General features: G+C 51.5%; 4 protein-coding genes across 4 annotated transcripts; 2 read left to right on the forward strand and 2 right to left on the reverse strand.

Moving 5' to 3' along the window:
* Positions 1–852: 852 nt before the first annotated feature.
* On the forward strand, positions 853–1,890 carry KRP23_4132 (uncharacterized protein; the record flags this gene model as incomplete). The annotated part of the gene is made up of 1 exon (XM_067889058.1): positions 853–1,890. One exon carries the CDS (start codon positions 853–855, stop codon positions 1,888–1,890), a length of 1,038 nt encoding a protein of 345 aa, XP_067748250.1.
* Positions 1,891–2,018: 128 nt separating this feature from the next.
* On the reverse strand, positions 2,019–2,510 carry KRP23_4133 (uncharacterized protein; the record flags this gene model as incomplete). Its single annotated transcript, XM_067889059.1, has 1 exon — positions 2,019–2,510. One exon carries the CDS (start codon positions 2,508–2,510, stop codon positions 2,019–2,021), a length of 492 nt encoding a protein of 163 aa, XP_067748251.1.
* Positions 2,511–5,464: 2,954 nt separating this feature from the next.
* On the forward strand, positions 5,465–5,803 carry KRP23_4134 (uncharacterized protein; the record flags this gene model as incomplete). The annotated part of the gene is made up of 1 exon (XM_067889060.1): positions 5,465–5,803. The coding sequence occupies one exon, from the start codon at positions 5,465–5,467 to the stop codon at positions 5,801–5,803; it is 339 nt and encodes a 112-aa protein (XP_067748252.1).
* An 866-nt stretch (positions 5,804–6,669) lies between these two features.
* Positions 6,670–7,519, reverse strand: KRP23_4135 (uncharacterized protein; the record flags this gene model as incomplete). The annotated part of the gene is made up of 3 exons (XM_067889061.1): positions 6,670–6,882; positions 6,944–7,040; positions 7,113–7,519. The coding sequence occupies 3 exons, from the start codon at positions 7,517–7,519 to the stop codon at positions 6,670–6,672; spliced, it is 717 nt and encodes a 238-aa protein (XP_067748253.1).
* Positions 7,520–18,844: the final 11,325 nt, after the last annotated feature.

The raw sequence follows: 18,844 nt of genomic DNA on the forward strand, positions 1-18,844 counted from the left end.
CCAACGCCCGAAAACCTGTCCACAGAGGAGCTGAAGGAGCGTCTTCAATGGATAGCACAACTTTTCGTTACCGCCGGTGCGATGGGGGTCCGTTCAAGGGACGTTATCGGGCTTCGAACGATGCAGCGAGTATTTAGAGAGGAGCTTGCGTGTAGACAAGGCCACAAGCAGCAAAAGTCGATGCTCGACTTCTTCGGACGTCCTGCACCAAATGGACCTTAGCAATAGTTAAGCACCTTTGAATAGTGATAATGACGTGTTTTGTATCACAAACCAGTAACTAGAGGGTAGAGGTATATTTGACTCGTGCTTGTATGGTGACGGTCATCGGGAGCCCTCCCCATATCTCTCCGTGGAGGGTATCACTACTCAGGATATCACGACCGAGAGGATTGTCTGTACCTCGAAAAAAACGCGACCGACGTTGTGACGTTGCAGGGTATTGCTGAGGTCCTTCGTCGACGGTCGAACTGCAAACCGTGCCGACAGCTTCTGACTTGATTATAATATTACTTAGGTTGTTTGAAGAGTATTAGTACTGGACCACTATGTACCCACAATCAATATATTCATTGACAGAGGTGCAAACCGGACTTGCTTTTGTCACGGGCTCTGTTACGCCCTTCAACGAGTTGTCGTGCATGTCACTCGCTAGGGTTACCGTAATGCCAGTCGCGATGACCACGAAGCAAAGGTTGAGACCTGTAGACGGCGATCCTATGTCCCGCGTGCTCTCTACGCACGTCACATTTGTATGGCCCTCGTCAAAGGTGCTCGACTTCGGTCTCACTTCCCAATTTGCTCAGATTCGTCCACAGCAGATCCCCACGGGCTCCTGGTACCCCGTCAAGCATGTACTCGGTTGCTCTGCTCCTCGCTGTCTCGTCGACGCTTTCTGCACAGACGCTCGCCACTGACTACGCTGGCGGCTGGATCAACGGCTCCGCGTCTTCGGGCGAGTGCGTGGATATCTGCTCGGCCCCGAGCGCCACGTGTCTGACCAAGGACCCGACGTGTCTGGCCAAGCAAAAAGTGCCCGGGGACTTTGACTACCTCGTGCTGGAGCAGCTCTTCGTGCCGCAATTCTGCCGTGACCTGCTGGTCGGCGTGGACGGCACCATCTCGCATCAGAACGTCAACCCGTACCCGAATGGCACGGCCTGCGTGTCCGAGCGTGCGGTGAGTGAGCTCACGATCCACGGCCTGTGGCCCAACTACGACGACGGCTACGTGAGCTGCTGCAACCCGAGCGATTCGGTGGCGAATGATCCGTACGACGCTGACAAGTTCGCGGCGAACCAGGCGGAGCTGCTGACTCAGATGGGCGACAAGTGGATCGACGCCACGCAGGACTCGACCCACGACACACTGTGCGAGATCTACGACCACGAGTTCCAGAAGCACGGACTCTGCTACGCCGCCCAGGGCGCCGACCTTGAGGCGGCCGCCGTCACGTACTTTGAGGCGACCATGAACACTGCAGACCGTCTGAGCGCTGCGACCCAGCAGATCAACGCGTGGGCGGCGCTCGACACGCCGCAGACGACGTTGGCTGAGATCGAGGCGCTCTACGACCACCACGTGATGGTCTTCTGCTCTGCTGTGGACGGTGAGAACCAGCTTTCGGTCCTCCGCACGTGCTACGAGAAGCCCTCGGACATCGGCAGTGAAGGCCCCACGACGCAAATTGACTGCGCCAACGCGACGGCCACGTCCACCTTCTCCGTATGCTCTGGCGACGAGCCGATCACGCTCCTGCCGTACGTGGCCCCGGGATCGGCCAGCACCTCGGCTAGTGCTGCATCAGCTACTGCCGAGCCCACCTCGGCACCAACTCCGGCTGCCACGTCAGAGCCTACAGTTGGCCCCACCGCCAACGCATGCATCTAGAGCGTCCAATAGACTGGAAGCAAAGCATAGCATACCGGAATAAAGCTACACCCCATTGCTTCATATTCAAACAACTTGCTTGCATCCTCCTTCTTGCACGCAGCTTACACTTCAGAAACCATTCAGAGTCAGGTGGACGTGTCCAATTGAGTCTCCAGCGCGTTGAGTTCATCTTCAAATCCCCTCAAAGCAAACCCCGCAGTCTCCCGTTGACTCGTATACTCCCCCAAGAACTCCTGGAACCGAGCATCAACGTCGCTCAAACGCGTCACAGCTTCCACCGGTGCGGCGTCTCCCAGCTTCTCCACCTGGAACTGCGCTCGGAGGATCCGTTCCAGCACCGCTTCTGCCCCGTCTTGGACGTCCTGCTCTTCCATCCCTTCACACAGGTCCACAATGTCGCTCAACTGACTCGTGACAGTCGGGGGGCCATCAGCCCCGTCGAACAGCTCCAGGGTACCCTCTTTTGTCGGATAAGTCTCCACCGCCTCGGGTTCTTCTCGCTCGAGCTGTGTCCTTTCCTCTTCACTCGACGGCCTCACCGTCATGCGCGTAGGCTCGGAATTCTGCTTCTCTGTCGACTCCTGGTCATCTTGGAGCGTCACCAATCGACAGCCCATTGCCACGTGAGAATGATTGAAGCGGGGACGTGCACAGGTCGGTCGGTACCCCGAAGCGCTGTTAAAAAAACTAAGGGAAAAGGATACTTGTCACAATAGCCAAAATGGGACTCCCCACCGATTGCCTCTATGAAGCTACCATCCCAGATCCAAATACTTCCACACGTTGCTAAGCTCGTGAACGACCTCCCTGCGACCATCGCCACTGCTTCTTACAACGAGATATATATTGCCGCCCCGTGATAGTTGAAGCTGTGGACGGCGATGCAGCCCAGGGACGTCTCGATAACATGCAGTGGCAGTCGAAGTGAAGCTTCTTCATCAGCTGCATTGATTGGAGCAGCTTGAGAACAACCACCTTCAAGTGCTCTAGTGGCCCCATCGCTATCACGAAAGTCGTAACAGGCCCGTGAAAGAGCTTAAATGGACCGCGGAGCATCGTCGTATGCGCTTTTACGATCCAGAATGGCGAGAAGAAGTGGGTCCAGCAATGGTGGGAAATGGTGATACCAGGTTCGCTTCTTTTGGGCAAACTGTGTGCTGCAGCAGCAACAAATGACCACATGCAAGTGATCTAGCTACTGCTCGAGAGACGTGCCTTCATTTTGGCTATATCGTGCTGCAAATATGATGGAGATGATTTTTTATTGGGAGGTGTAACAAAAGATGTGAACCTCTCACTGCAGTATGCAGCGGGTCCTGGTCAGATTGATGCAGTGCTTCTCCCCAACAGGGATTCGGATGGCCAGGTCATACCAGCCTCTCATGGACAAAAACAATGTGGCAAGCACCGTTGAAGCAGCTTCAATGGGAACTCGTGTGCTCACACCAGTCGTGCCCTCTTGCCGTCCAATAGCTGCGCCACATCATCGCAGCCAACTGCTCTCGCTCGTGCCGCTGCAGCTCAGATACTTTTTTGTATCACACCGGTCTTGCAGCAATTGTACAACAGTCAGTCGGCAGTCCATCACTGTTGCTTCCAGGGCGTACGCGGTAGCAACGCATCGCCCTTATCCAGCAGCAACTTCACCACTTCTGTGTTGCCTTTTGCAGCAGCGGTAACTATCCCGCGATTGATAGCGCATCCACTTGTATCTTCGAGCAGCAATCGCACCATGTGCACCAAATTGTTTTCCGAAGCATGCTTGGAAATGCCATGTACGTTCCGGGACTGCACCTAGCTTAGACACTTCAATGTTACCAGCTGAGGCCACTCTCGTGAAAGCTCGATTAACGGTGTCTGGATCGCAGTGGTCAAGCAAATATTTCACGACCCCCACTCGATCGCGCCATGCAGCACAGACCAACGCATTGCCTTTAGAAAGTGATCTGCTGAGGTCTATGAACATTTTCACAACTTCGAGATGGCCGCTCTCCGCTACGATTTCAAGCGCCCGGCCTGCCTCAAATGCCTGCACTTTGCTGACAAGGAGGTTTGCCATTTCAACATCTCCTTTCGTCGCAGTATATTCCGCAGCTGATGTGGTAGCTGCCACAACATCCAAACGAGACAATCGGCTCTTTGTAGTGTAAGAGCTCAGCACCATCTTTGCGACTTCCCACTGTTTGCTGGATGCTGCTACTTGGAACGCATGAACAGCCTCAGCGTTACTCCAGTCGAGCAAAATCTGTACCAGGTTCATGCGTCCAGATCTCACAGCGTCCGAAAGCAATGCCAAAAACTCCCCAATGAGCGGGTTGTCCATGATTAACTCAAAATTGCAATCGCTCGGCGACACATTGAAACGAGGAAACTGCCCCAAGAAATATTCGACCAAGGCACAGTGATCGTATTTGGCTGTTTCCCCCAGTGCAGCTGCAAACGCGTGCTTGCCAAATATGCCTACTTCTAGCATCCGAGTGGCCACGTTCCAATTATCTTTCTGGGCAGCAGCCTGGAGTGCTTCTTCATTTGCAAAGGGATCACATAGTCCAACCAGCATCTCCGTCACCTCTGTTTGATCGTTTTGCACAGCCGCTTTTAAAGCACAATTCACCCCGAATAATCTTTGTCCACTAAACCTCTCGAGCAGATACTGTATCGGCTCTACTTGTCCATTGGTTGCTGCAGCGACAAGGGCCTTCTCCACATCGAACACCCTGGACAGTAGAATAGCCACCACATTTACATGTCCGTTTGCAGCAGCAGCTCCCTCAATCTCACCGGAACCAAAACCTGATTGTAGAAACTCCACGACTTGAACGTGGCCATTTCTTGCGGCCGCGGTGATCTGCCCCACGGTTCTCTCGAACTCTGGGTAATGGCGATAGAGCTACCGCAAAACAGCAGCGTGTCCATTAGCTGCAGATGCCATGAAAGCTGCGAGCGAGCAGCCTTCGATCCGACTCGTGTGAAGACGCCGACAAATTGCCAATTTTCCTCTGGTGGCAGCACCATCCATGGCTCCAACTGTCACTGCGAGAACATCGGAATATCTGCTGAGAACTCCACGCAGTTCCAGGTACACGGCGGCGTCAATGGTGGAAGGGATTAAGAAGTCACTCACGATCTGCTCGACGTGCAAAATGACACTGGTAGCGCCAACTGGACAGTGTGGAGCGACGATGGAGACGTGCAGGAATGGGATAGAATTTTCTGTAGTAGGCAAAAACATCAACTTGCCAGTTTTAGTGCAAGTGATGCTAACTGGTTCATAGCAACTCTGTCAGGCAGTGTTCATGACAACTATATATACTTTGCTATCGAACTCGACTTGATGTGCACTTACGTAATGGTTGCAGGACGAATCTTTTGTCCGAAGCACGATCCTTGATGGATCCTTGATGAGGTGCGATCTTGGCTAAAGGGGCGAGGTGACCATTGCCATGGTATCTTGAGGCTGCGTGCCGCCGCTCCATTCATTCTCGAGTCCTAACGCGCCCCTGCCACCGTTCCATTCATTCCTGAATCTGCTCTCGAGTGCCAAGAAGAAGAATCACCAAACCACGACCCTATGAAGCTTTCACTTTTCGTCGCTGCCCTGGTGGGGCTAACGATCTCGGCTGTGGATGCCACTGTCCACCTGCGTGTCCACATCCTAACCGAGCTGGCGGTTCAAGGGGCCGTGTGCGAGTCGCCGTCCAGAGCTGCCAAGTGCGGCGCAGGTCTTTTCTGCCAGATGGAAGACGAGGACAATGGCTACTGCAGGAAAAAGAGTCCGGCCCTGGGCGAAATCTGTGGCGGCAAAGCTCCCGACGGTCCGTGGGCAGTGACCTGCAACTCGTCAGACCTCAAGTGCGTGCTCGAATCCGAGACTAAAAGCACCTGCCAGAAGACGACGGACCGCGAGTAGGTCGAGGCGTCTTCAAGAGAGATCGGAAGGCTGGGTGCCGCTATCGCCAGGTAGGCGAACCGTTTCGACAACCATTTCTACAAGCCGTACACTCCAATGTCGGGTATAAGACAATGGCCGTGTAGGTGGCAGATATTTGAAGCTTGAAGTTTCCTGTTGTGTATACCATCTCGCAAACTCTTTCATAAATGGTAACAAAGATGAAAATTACTAGCCGGTGACTGTGTTGCTTGATGTTTGTTATGGATCCAGCGCCCTGTAAAAGGTACGTATTGCAACATGCCTAGCTTGGCTGCAGGCGAATTAGATCCATGCATTTGTGTATTATGCAGCAGCGCGCATTGTCGTTAAGCTAACCTGTTGAATGCTCACTTAGATTGGTCTTCTATAATGCCCATTCGTTTTGGCAATAGACCTCATTCTGCTTGTGTCGATTCCTCAGGCCGATAAGCGTTGTATTCGTTCAGAGCACACATGCCTAATATGCGGGGTAAGACGGTAGTAGTATTCCATATTTCACCATTTCACCACCCAAGTCCAACAACTGCAGTACATGTAAGCACCAGTAATTGTAAAGTTGCCGGTATTTAGTTTGAAATGAACCGCAGATATTTATGGACAAGACATTCATTTTGAAAAAGGAGAAGTCCGACTGCGTCGCAGTGATCGTTCGAAGCTGCTCTCCCCAAGCAGCATGCGATGTACATTAATTAAGTACTTCTATGTCTATGGATGGATCACCATTTCTGTCGTAAATTTTTACGCTACTCACGTGAATTCTCTCAATTGCTTCATTTCTGATGGAAGTGACAATCTCGCCTTCTTCGCTGCTCATTTTGATACGCGAGCACGTTTTCAGGAGAAGGTTACTGGTTTGCTTCAAGGCACGACATTTGAGGCTGCTGCTGATCTGCACTGTACGCGCGTAACCAGTTTACCTCGTATTGTAGACGCTCTCGATCGCGAGAGAGCTCATTGCACTCTCGTCTCAAGTTCTTGATTGTAGTCACAGCTTCGTGCAGTATTACTTTTTTGCGAGCACGATTGGGAATTCCTAGGAGGTCCACGAGCAGCTCAAACTGTGAGAAGCACACTGTTAGATAAATTAGTAGTAGACGCTGCCATAGCATACAAAATTACCTTGCCGTTCACTTCGTGCCGTCGCATTTTCTCGCGAGACTTCTTTCGAAAGCCTCGATCGTCATCATAAGGCGTGGCACCAATTGTCGAGCATCCGCTGAAATGGTATGGCAAAAAGTAAATTTTCAATGAAGCAAGTACAATCGAATATTGCGAGAGGAACACGCACCGTTTGAGCTTGGGCTCGTCACTGCTAGCGATCATGTCGTCGTCGCTACTCCAGACAGTCTGACACTGAAGCTCTGGCTGCTTTGGAGTCACTGCTGGCCTAATGTTGATGCCAAGTTGAGGTGCTGGTTTATCTGATGTCACGTTTGGTATATCTGAAGGCGTCTTGTTATACTGATCCAGGCTGAAATTGGCGAGCTCCATTGCAACCTGCAGCTCTTGTTGGTACGTGGTAGCTGCGTTAGGCTTGCCACTGGAGACCAGCTCGGTTTGGTATAAATTACTGCAGTCCTTCGGAGGGGAGCCGAAACTCGGTCTCAACTCAAGTTCACTGCCGTTCTTTAGCAGCGCTGAGTAGCTCGCTAGAGGTGGAGACGTCGTGTAGTCCACAGAATCTCTGCCAGTCATTGTGCTATGAGGTTCGTGGCTTTCTGCTTCTCGTTCGGAATTCTGCAGGCGCCATTGTGGTTCCTCTTGCCGATGTTGCCGACTGTCCATGTAAATCGGAGATGTCCTGTTCCACTTGTCGTAAGCGCCACTTTGTCCTGGAAACTGACCAATAGCCTCCATTTTGAACTCCCGGCGAATTCGCTGCAAGCCACAACTGAAGAGTTGACACTAGCACGTGCACTAGCAACCACTAGTCACGGCGAGGAGGTAATTGCCGTTGTGGACCCCATAGACGCGCACTTGAGTTCGACTCAACATGTTTGTGGCCAACGGAAGCGCGTGCCATTTGTGTCAAAGCAAGGCACCTTGGCTTGCGTTGGTGGGATCAGAATCAGCCTCGATTTGCCTATCGTTTCATCGTAAGAACATGAGCAGCTCTTTGCTGAACTTGGGAATCAGTTTGAATAGTATTTCGATAATTCCTTTCTCTAGACCGTAAGCCTTTGGCAGCTGTGGAGGCGGAGATTTCCGCCAACGGCGACTACAACAACGTCCTTTCGGCTACATGTTGGAGCTCACTGCTGTGACTACATGTAGTATAGCGAGTGTTTTAGAATTCTGCCGTTGCCGTTGCCGTTGTCCAAGGTTAAGGTTGGCAGAGAGAAGCCTGTTTTCATCCATGTACTGAGATTATGCCTAAGCTGCTGCCTTGGTAATTTCGCCTATCGGTATTCCAGAACGTCATCGTTGCCTTAGCTATTTGTGACCAGCACTTTAAATGCGTCAGAGCCACCAAGACGTTAGCGTCTGCAGCTGCAATTTTGATAAACAACAGTTCACAAATATGTTCACATTGTGGTTCGGAGCAATGATAACTTGCAGGTGTAGACGATTATCCCCAGATTTGGACTTACATGCATGCTAACTTTGGATTACATCGGAGAACCTTTTATAAGAAGTTTTCTATGATTTTGTTTTACACATCACGATAGTGGTTCGCTAGTCGACTTGTGTGGCGGATCCTAATTGAAAATAGTCAAAGTCCTTCGTCTACATATAGCGTTCACACAAACGCTCACTGTATTGCTGCTAACATTGTATTGCAGACTGTTTGCTAGTGTATAGCCAATCACGCTCACACTTTCTCTACCATCTATGATTCCCAGCAACTTCTGTTGGATCATCGCGTCGGTCGAATTTTCCAAACCGCTTTCTAGTTTATAGTAAGCGTGCGAGATGCGATGAAAGTAATCTGCAGCAAAGCCGTCATTTTGCAATAGTCAAGCCTCACCGTTCCCTTAATAAGCGTAGTTGGACATGCATACTCGTCAAGATAACGCTCCTTTAGAAGCATTTCAACCTCACTGCAGGCCTCAAAGCCGTCTTTACGCTTCTGGTATCGGGTTTGACAAGCAACATTTCAACACTCAGAACATTTTTTTATCCGACACAGGAATCTCCACCAATTGATGTATTGAGTGACCAGGCATTGCAGTTTTTTGAACGAGTTACTGCAGTTAAATGAAGACGTCGCGGGTCTTTCTGGCAACATGACGAAAGGGTGGAGAAATGAGTGGGAAATGGGCTGCAGTGTGCACGAAGCATTGGTTACTGCAACATTTCGAAATAAGAAGCTGGTCGTTTCGAATCTACAGAATCAACGAGCTCAAATTGAAGCTCTCCTAACGTTGCAATTTGAGTTGGAGCAACAGCATGATGATGAAACTATGGGACGCATGCAATTATTGCTGAAAATAATTGGTTCAGCTTCGAAGACACTCAACATAAAGCTGCCGTCATGGTCTCTTCCGGCGTACAAAGTGGGATTTGAAACAAAACCTTTCGGTAGCGGATCAATTGGGTCTGCGCATCGTGCAGTAGTTTCTGAAGATGGAACGAAAGTGGTGATCAAGAGATTTTTTGTTGATGACATGGTAGTCGACGGACGGTCGATGCGCAGTTCACGGCCGAGATGGACACTGTTTCAGCCTGAACATGGAAATGCCGTGAAAACGGTTGGTGTATTGCAAATGAGCTCGCCGCCATTCATGGTGTATAAGGCTGCGGACAACTATAGTCTAGGCTCCTTTCTCACGTCGCCGGAAGTCAACAAGCAGCACATGTGGAGGTTGTTGTACCAAGCAGTCATGGGTTTGGATTACATTTCGTCGTCAGAGGAGAAACGGATTGAAAGTTCGGTATTGTTGCAACAACCTAGCTTATATCATTCGCATTTCTGATGGTAGCAGGCTTACTCCAACCGGGCTCGCTTGTTTCGCAGCAAATGTACCACGTCTGGATCACCTGCCAAAATTGCAAATTGGAGGCTGTCTGCATCACATCGAGCACGCAAAAGTTTGATGATGTCTAGATGACCCTTCAAAACTGCCATGTCAAATGCGCACGTGATACCACACGAATCACTTCCACCCATCAATACGCTTACCACCTCGGTATGCCCACTCATCGCGGCAGAAATTAATCCACAACGGATGCTTTGCACGTTCATCTTATCAAGCAACAACTGTACCAATCCGACAAGCCCATGCCTTGCAGCGTTTTCAAAAATGCGACTATATGCTCGACGATTGCATTTTCGTAGGAGCAACGTTGACAACTTGTCTCTACCAATCGATGCAACCCGGATCAGGGCCTGCTCGATCACGTCTGTATCACAGTTTTCAAGCAAAACCTCCAGCATTTCTATCTGATCAGTTTCTGCTGCTGCCATTACAGCATCGCCAATCGAAGTTGCATTACTCTTCTCCACAAGTATTTTCAGCATCTCGATATGATTGTTTTTCACTGCCATCCTCAGGGCAGCTCCTGTGTCCATGGTTGCACATTTACCAACGAGCATTTCAGCCATCTCAATGAGTCCACTTGACGCTACTGCTTCGATTGCAGAGGTAACGCCTTCATTGAAAGAAGTCCCTTTCAAGTGTTTTTCTTCGTAGGAATCCAAAAGAAACTCCATTATTGGCAACTGATTGTGAGATGCAGCAGATAGCAGAATATCTTCAATGGGTCGTGAGACCGTATCAACCAGCAGTTTCACAATGTTAATCCGGCCTTCTTCCACAGCTGACATGAACGAGAGATCAATGGTGAAATTTACTGAGCGGAGGTGCGATAGTCTCTGTCCACCACAGTCTCCGGATCCCGTACTCAATTCTCGAGAAAAACTCTCCAGCAACATCTTCACCACGTCACCTTGATCTCTCTCCGCTGCTTTTTCCAACGCACGAGCCACCGAGACTTTACTAAGTTCACATCTCGCCAAAATCAGCCCCGCCACACTCGTACATCCATTTTCTGCCGCAGCACTCAACGCGTCAGTAATCGTAAAGTCGTCACTGAATTCCAGCAGCAACCCGACCACGTCACAATGACCTCGTTCCGCCGCCTCCATCAGCGCCGGATTCACATGAACGTATCGATCATTACAACCCCTTGCTAGTAGAAATTGCACCACCTCTGCCTGTCCGTTCCTGGCCGCTGCAAGGAGCGATTTCCGCATATTATATTGACGTCCCACCAGAGCTTGCAGCACTGCAACATGCCCGTTCCCAGCGGCAGCTTCGAGAGCAGGTTCTACCTGCTCCCTCCTCACTTTGGATACTAAAAACTCGGCCACCGAGACGTGGCCATGTCCTGCAGCTGCCACGATTTCTTCTCCCGGGTTGGCTCTTTGTGGGTAGAAGTCATACAACCACTCGAGTATGCAGAGGTGGTGGTTAGTTGCAGCTCCAATGAAGGCGGCGTTGGAGCAGCCTTCCGGTCGATTGGCATGCAGCCATTGGACAATATCCAGAAGTCCTCGGGCTGCAGCACCGTCCATTGCGCCGACTGTGAAGGGGCAAAAGGCTTCGTAGGCGCGGGTGACGCGTAGCAGACGGTGATACACGGCGCTGTCGATGGTGGGGGGCAGCAAGAACGACGAGACGAGGTCAGGGACGTGCGGCAGCGCTTGGAGCGGCGCGGGGAGCGAGCACGACACGGCCCACAGCGCGGGTGGCGGCGCCATTGACGAGATATTATGTTGCGAAACAACAAAAAACAACTTTGAGCACCTTAAGTCATTTCTAAATTGTCAAATGTGCTTCGAAGTTGCGCAACTACATGGACGGTTGTCATGGTCTATATGATACTAAAGCAAACGTTGCTTCGTGAGGCTTCCTATCGCCCTGTCTCGCCCTAAAAGTTACAGAACCCTCCATGCTTGATCCTGGGGTAAAGCCACAGGAATTGTTTCGGCTTGTCGAGCTGGATCAGTTTCACCCCCAAGTTACTTTAACGGGTGAGTGGCAAACCCAACCGATTTTTATGGCAGATCTGTCTCGGCAGAATTGATGATGTGTAAGTATTTCTAAGACGCGCTCGATGACCGACGGTATTCAATATGCAGGGAGGTGTTGGATATAAGTGTATCATACAGCTTTGGATTGCCAGATACGAACACGTCCACCGAAACGTTCTATTCATGCGAATCGTGCCTTTTTGTTAGACAGCACCGTTCTGCAAAGCTGTATGGATGAGTAAAACATAGTGGCCAAAATGCTTGCTTTCCTCTCAAATCTTGCACAGACAGCTATGGGGCAAACTTTAACATGTTACAGATACGGAAGTACAGATACCGCGCTACAGCCCCTGTGATAGGGTGGTAGATGTACTCCCGTACTGCAACGTTGTAGATGCCTTAGCGCCACCGACCTTTCTCCCTGCGATGTCAGCAACCAGCTCCCGGCACAAGCGAGTGTACAGCTTGAATACGTCCGAGGCCCAGCGGCCGTGCAATTGGATTGTTAGCGGGTCCACTACACCCCGATACATGTTGGTGGCACCGTCGGACCTGAGCGAGTGAGTGCTAAAGCGGGATGGGTCTTCGCCAGCGGAGCGTACTCCGCGTTGGATCACAGTCGCCACGCGTACTGCAGACACACAACAGGTGAAGCCATCCTTGTCGATAAATACCGCCGCAGGGATCGTGGCCGGTAGCAGTCTCCTCGTCTGGAGCAGTAGCATGACACCAAGGGCCGGACACAAAAACGGATGTCCCGAGCGCTCTAGCACGCGCGAGATGGGCGCTCCGCCCTGGTTTGTCTTCGATCCGCTTAGGCGAATACACGCCGCGGATGCCGCGTTGGGATTGGACATGGAAGAACCTGATACGTCGATCGCCATGACTTTGGAGGGCCTGAGCGCGAACCACTCGAAGCTGGTGAGTGTGATGGCCACAATTTCCGAGCGCCTGGTCAGCAGGAAGAAGAACAGCAGACGCAGACCCCCCCCCCCTCCCCCCCGAAACTGATTAACCTCGTGTAGTGTCGCTGAACGCGGCGTGGCGAGTGACCGCGAGCTTCATTTTTTTCTGGCTGCCCACCTCGGCCAGGACCGCAGCCGAGCGCTTGTGGACGGCGAGCGAGCGGCGAGCTCGTACGGGTAGTGGTGGCGCCGGGGGCCATGGGTCGCGCGGTTTCCGCTGTCGTCACGGGTGTCATTACTGCGGTCGCAGGGGCAATGTCGCGTCAAGGAAGAGGGCGGAGATCGCGAGTAGGTGGAGGGGTGCCCGGCACCGATCTGGAGCGGCGTTCTGAATAGCCAAATCGCGGAAATCACTGTGTCAGTAACCTGAAATCCTCATTTCCAACAAAGTCGCACGTTCGGGGCAAATGACTGTCTGTCGTTCTGCCACACTTATAAGGGCGTGGCGTGGCAGGTTATCTAAGGCGATGGAGATTCTCGAGCTGCTGTCATACCTATCTATAGTAGGGAAGTGGTCCATTAAGTTCCATTTCGTCAGCCCTCCAGCATATTGATCATATATTTGGATCGGCTTGCTCGGGAAAACAAAGCGTGATAGTTATGTAAAGCCCACGATCCCTACTTTGTATTTTTTTTCCGTTGACAGACCAATCAAAATCATGCAGTGAATGCTCCGTAAAGTCGGCTCTCCGATTTGGCCTCATTAAGAGCCGTATGAGTGCCAACATCCACTGTGGGCAAGAATTTCGAGTATAGGTCCAGTGCGATAACTAATATTTTCGTCTTTACATAAAATTAGATAAAATATATGAAAGGAGAGGATGAAGCCATTTTCCATCACGCAAGTCACTTGGGGCAAAGAGATGTATTGTTTGCTGCGGTCGAGTCGGAGCGCGTGGTGAGCGGCCCCAGAGCTGAGATTAATTGCTCGCCGCGCGTGATGACTGGGCTGGTCGTATCATTCGTTGCGATAACCCCTTTGACTCCGTGGGCGCCAATCTCGGGTACTCTTCGTAGCAATTTGATAGCCATCGACCGAGGAGCTTTATAGAGAGCTTGTTTGCTCCTCTGTGGCTAGAGCTGTCGCGCCTCCAATTCGGATTGAGTGAGACGAGTAGCTGGCAGCAGGAACACCGATCCTTCGCGCCGTGTTCTTAATGGCTGTTATAACCTCTCGGGCTGTGAGCGAGGCGCACAGATGCCGGTGTTCATCGACCTTTAGCAATTTTCGTGCTCGGAGAGTATGGTGGAGCCCTTGGACTGGACAGAGCAGTTTGTCGCCGGAGGAATTCATGGTACGCAGGGCGCCACGACTGAATTGGTCGTTTTTGGCACTTTCCAGGCCGATTGTCACGGATGTGGCAAGTTTCCGCGTCACGCGTCTGCCGTTGTCGTCGGAGAAAAATGCGTTGTTGGTCTTCAGGCAGTAGAACCGACGCGTTTGGCCAATTTTGAGGCATTCTGTTCTCCGAAGAAAGAAGAAGTAGCCTATGACGATGCTCTCCCATAGCAAGCGCTGTTTTGGTTTGGAAATATCGAGAGAGCGGTGGAGTATACGCAGGAATGACGGAGTCAGCGGCTGTTTCTATTATCGAGGTGAAGACAGGCGTTTGATACCTTGGAGTAACAGGTCGAGCTTCGGGCTTGTTGGCAGGGACAGGTCCTTGTATCGGCGATGAAACCAGCGGATGATGGCGAGTTTTAACTTGATTGTAGAGAACTGATTTCCGCTGTGGTGAGTGTTTTGTCCACCGGTCCAGCAGGATGTGGCGAAGTACCCCAGTCGTTTTGAGGCTGTCGAGGGTATTAACCATCTTGACCACCCCATTCTTTTGGCGAATCGGCACCACTGATTCCAGTGTCGGTTGTACGTGGCTGTGGTAGAGTCTGCCAGGGCGTGTCGGTGGAGCATTGATCACAGATAGTGGATAGATTGTCTAAAGGTTCTTCTAGTCGAGTATGTGTCCACGAAGACGACATGTTAGTCCATACGCCAATGAGAGGGTGGTCAGTCGTCCACACGCGAGATCCGGCGTCGGCCATAACGTTAAGTTTCCCGGAGATGTGCGCTGCGGTGAAAACGAGGTTGTACTGGAATTCGGCGAGGGATAGTAGTCGATTGTACATTTTGGCGATTGGATTTCGGCTCGTGCGTCGGTTTGCCCATGCGACTGCACTCGTGTTGTCGATATGGAATTGGACGTGCGCACGCGTTGTTGTACTTGTTGCTTCCCAGTATGGTCCCCAATGAAGAACTGCGAGGACTGCACTACGGAGCTCTCTGACATTGATAGAGTCATGTTGCCGGTCATGGTCCGAGAATCGCTGACGAATGTAAGTTTTCAAAGTAAGCTCGAGCGTACATAGTCCGTCTCCACTGGCGTCCATGAACACATGAAATTTTGGTTCCGATACTTCCGCGAAATAAATGACGGGTATCGCGTTGAATCGTGCCGGGTGGAGAAGAAAGGCGTGAAACCAACGAAGGTCTTCGATTGTCGACGATGACAGCGGGCTTTGGCCGTACTTAGGACACCCCGACACTGCTTCTTGTAGACATTGGAGAAAGGCGCGCGCGGGTGGAAAGCAGCTAGCCACGTGACGGAGGCTACCGATCACCTTGAGGAGGGCGGTTCGTGACGCGATTCCGTCGGACAGTATACGTTGGACTCGAGTTGATGATTTGGCAACTTTTTCAGCGGGTATGGATACTGTCGCACTCGTCGTATCCCACAGAAGCCCCAATACCTTGCAGTCGGTGGACCAAACAGCGAACTTCTGCTCGTTGATCGCGGTAGGCCCTAGAACTGTGGCCATCGCTCGTCGTAGCGACAGATTGGCATCGAAACATTTCGATCCGGTGTCCACCTCGATGCACGCGTGGTCGTCGCACCACACGTTACCGGTAAACCGGCGGCTCAATTGGCTGTCGTGCTCGTATACGAGGCGGTAGCTGTAATCCAACGTTGTTGTTCTTATGATTTTCATGGATGGAAGCTTGGCTCGAGGCCCGAATGCGATGCAGAGTTGACATGAAGCTTTTGTAACACAGTTGGCTCTCCTCTTCGCGACTGGGTTGAGGGGGGGGGGGGGGGGGGGGGGGGTTCTTGTCGATCGCACCCGCTGCATAGGTAGTCATAAATCGGTAAATTGAGTCCTGAGACCTCCCCAACGCTCCGAGATGATCCTTCGTGTTCCGTCTGCTAGTGAGCCTGGTCGAAAGTGGGCGTTGGAGCATTTCGAGAACTGGCAGCCCGGTTTCGACAGATATTTCAGACACAGTCTGCGTCCGTCCTCATCGAGCGAAAGTTGGGGAAATTCTTCTGGTGGGATACGGCTAGTGTTTGACGCACGAGGTTCGCGCGGATTGCGTTCGTTGTCGGAGGCGCGAGCACGCGTTGAGGACGATAGCTTTTCGTATTGGTTTGAGTCTCGGAGAGCTGCGAGTTTATCGTCGCTTCGGCAAAACTGGGCTGATACATTGACCGCCTCGCTGAAGCCCTCTGACAGAACTTTGCTGCGGAAAAGGCTGAATTTTCCGTTGATCCAGAAAGCAAGTAGACGCGCCATCGTTGGATCAGGACGGCATAATCGGCGTAGCTAATGATGAAGTCTTTCGCCGTCGAGATGAAGTCCGATGTTTGGCTATTGTAGAAGTATTGACTGAACTTGTGAAGAGTAGCTAGCGCGCTGATCAGGTCGGTATAACTGGAAACCTTTGAAGGAGCTTGGTAGCCATTTTTTGACGAAAAATCCCACAAGTTGACGCCATTCTCGCCCATGGCGGCCTCATCGGCCAATAACGCTCGCTTACAGTGCATTGCTGAGAGTCCGAGCCCGAATCTGAAGGAGTACAAACCTCGTAGTACTGCAGGACTTGCCTTCAACGTGTGGTGGCGGCTGAATAGATTGAAGTAAAGTTTGAGAGATCGTACCTGTGTGGCTACGGTTGACAATTACGGCGTGAATACGGCGGTCGGTAGGAGAGGGCTGGAAAACAATACCCTTCTATGCTTGTGTGGACCGATAAGAAGATGACTCGTCGCTGCTATCGGAGCTGATATTGTCGCTGTTGACGCGCCGTCGCTTGGATAAACGTGCATTCATGTGCTGCACTTCACGAATATCATCGTCCTCGGATAAGCTAGCGTTTTGATCGTCGCCAGCGCTATCGTGGCTCGTTGGATGAAATACCGGATGCGGGATCCGGCGGCGCCTTCGAAGTGTTGGGGTCGTCGCTCCACAAGTTTCGAGATGCGACGGAGTTTCTGTGACCGGAGCATTGTCTGTATATAGATCGTTGGGTCGGTTGGTACGGCTGACAGTCGCAAAGTCGACGATGTGCTGGCGACGGACGTGTACAAGCTGTAGCGTATCTAGTTTCACAAGAGGAACGTTGTCGTCTGGTATACAAGGGACGGATAGGCCGGCCATCACCGTGGGGGGGGGGGGGGGGGGGGGACGCCGGACCTTCGCCTGCGACAGGCTTCCAGGATTGAGTCCTGGTGATGAAGTAGCTCCATCGGTCCTAACGCAACCGCTTTGGCGCCCTGTCCGGGTTGTAATGCGTAATTGAAAGAGTCCACCTTGATCACCGATTGGGCGTCTGTCAGAGGCAATCGAGTCAGCCCTTCGGAGCTCACGATATGCAGGATATCGGTCGTTTCGGATGCTGTGTAGCCCGAAACGACCCCGTACGACCATGTATCGACGCCAGCTGGTGATTTGTGTACGAAGACGACCCTGTGGGCTATGTATGACCCTGGCCAAAGTCTGCGTTCAGCATCTGAGACCATGCGACGCATTATGATGTCCTTTGGCACTTGAAACGCGATGGCCCGGTCGTTGTCGTCGGGGCCCGTGATCTTGACCACAGCCGCGCTGTCCGTGATGTCTTCTACTTCGACGTACTGAAAGTCGGTCAGCTGACTTGCGTGACATGGTTCTAGAAACGCGAGGGATCCGATGCTAACCGTGTTGGCCATTGACAGGTCGTGAGACTTGGGAAACTTGGGGGGAGGGGGGGGGGGGGGGGGGGGGGGGGTGCTGCGAACGATGTGAGAACGGAAGCGAGCTACGATTGTAGCGGGGCTACACATTCGGTTCACCTCCTACCTTAGTGCAACATGCACTAATGGATACATTTAGGTTGGCCACTCCACAGGGTGGTCTACATTCATAGCAAAAAGCATATGACTGGTAGAAAGCAACATCTTTCTACCAATGAGAGTCATTCATTAGATAGGGATTCTGTCAGCCATCCGATGGCAGAACCCCCCATTAGAAATATCAGTTTTAGGAGGAAACCCAGTTAACATTCAATATAGTTCCTATTTAGCACCAAAGCTATCGTTCGGTCCCTTTGTCTTAGTTTAAGTATACTTGCGGATACAAGTATAATGAACTTAAGTTAAATACTCCTACGTTCCTCGTACACGTGCGCACACGTATAAGCTAAGGTAGTGGGTCTAAGCGGACCCATTACAACGGTAACTACAAGCTCTAATCTAAACTTGATCTGGCGACCTTGTCGCAGTCTGCGATGAAGCAGTACGTCGTCCGCTTCTTATGCTTCCGGAAATAGGAGTATCCTTTCTGGATACTTCCACTTGCCATTCTTTTATTTATGTAAGTTATATGTGAGATATTCCGTCAAAACGTCGGCGAATTTGCTAATGATTTCCAGAATCGACGTATTCCTCGCCGATCTGCGACTGCCACTGCACTTTACTATGGAACGGGCAAGAATCGAATCGTCCCGAGAATTCGTAAGTGTCAAGAGCCGACGATAAGTTGCCACTCCGATTCGCCAAAATCACTTGAATAAATACGTCTCGTGCTAACATGGCTGCTGCAGCGGAAGTGAAGGCAATCCTCGACGCGTGCATCTCTAGCGAGACCCAAAAATGTACACTGGGAGGATCAAGGGCATCAAGAAGTGGATAAGAGGCGTGTATGTGCTGACGCTGGATGACGCCGACACAACAGAGGTTTTTTTTTTTACGAAGATGACGGGCTTAATCTGAACGAGTTCACTCCATCGATGTTTGTGGAGTTTTAGCCTACAAACGCAAAACG

Source organism: Phytophthora ramorum (assembly GCF_020800215.1).
Source record: "Phytophthora ramorum isolate Pr-102 chromosome Unknown Phyram_PR-102_s0003, whole genome shotgun sequence".
Classification (NCBI taxonomy): domain Eukaryota; phylum Oomycota; class Peronosporomycetes; order Peronosporales; family Peronosporaceae; genus Phytophthora; species Phytophthora ramorum.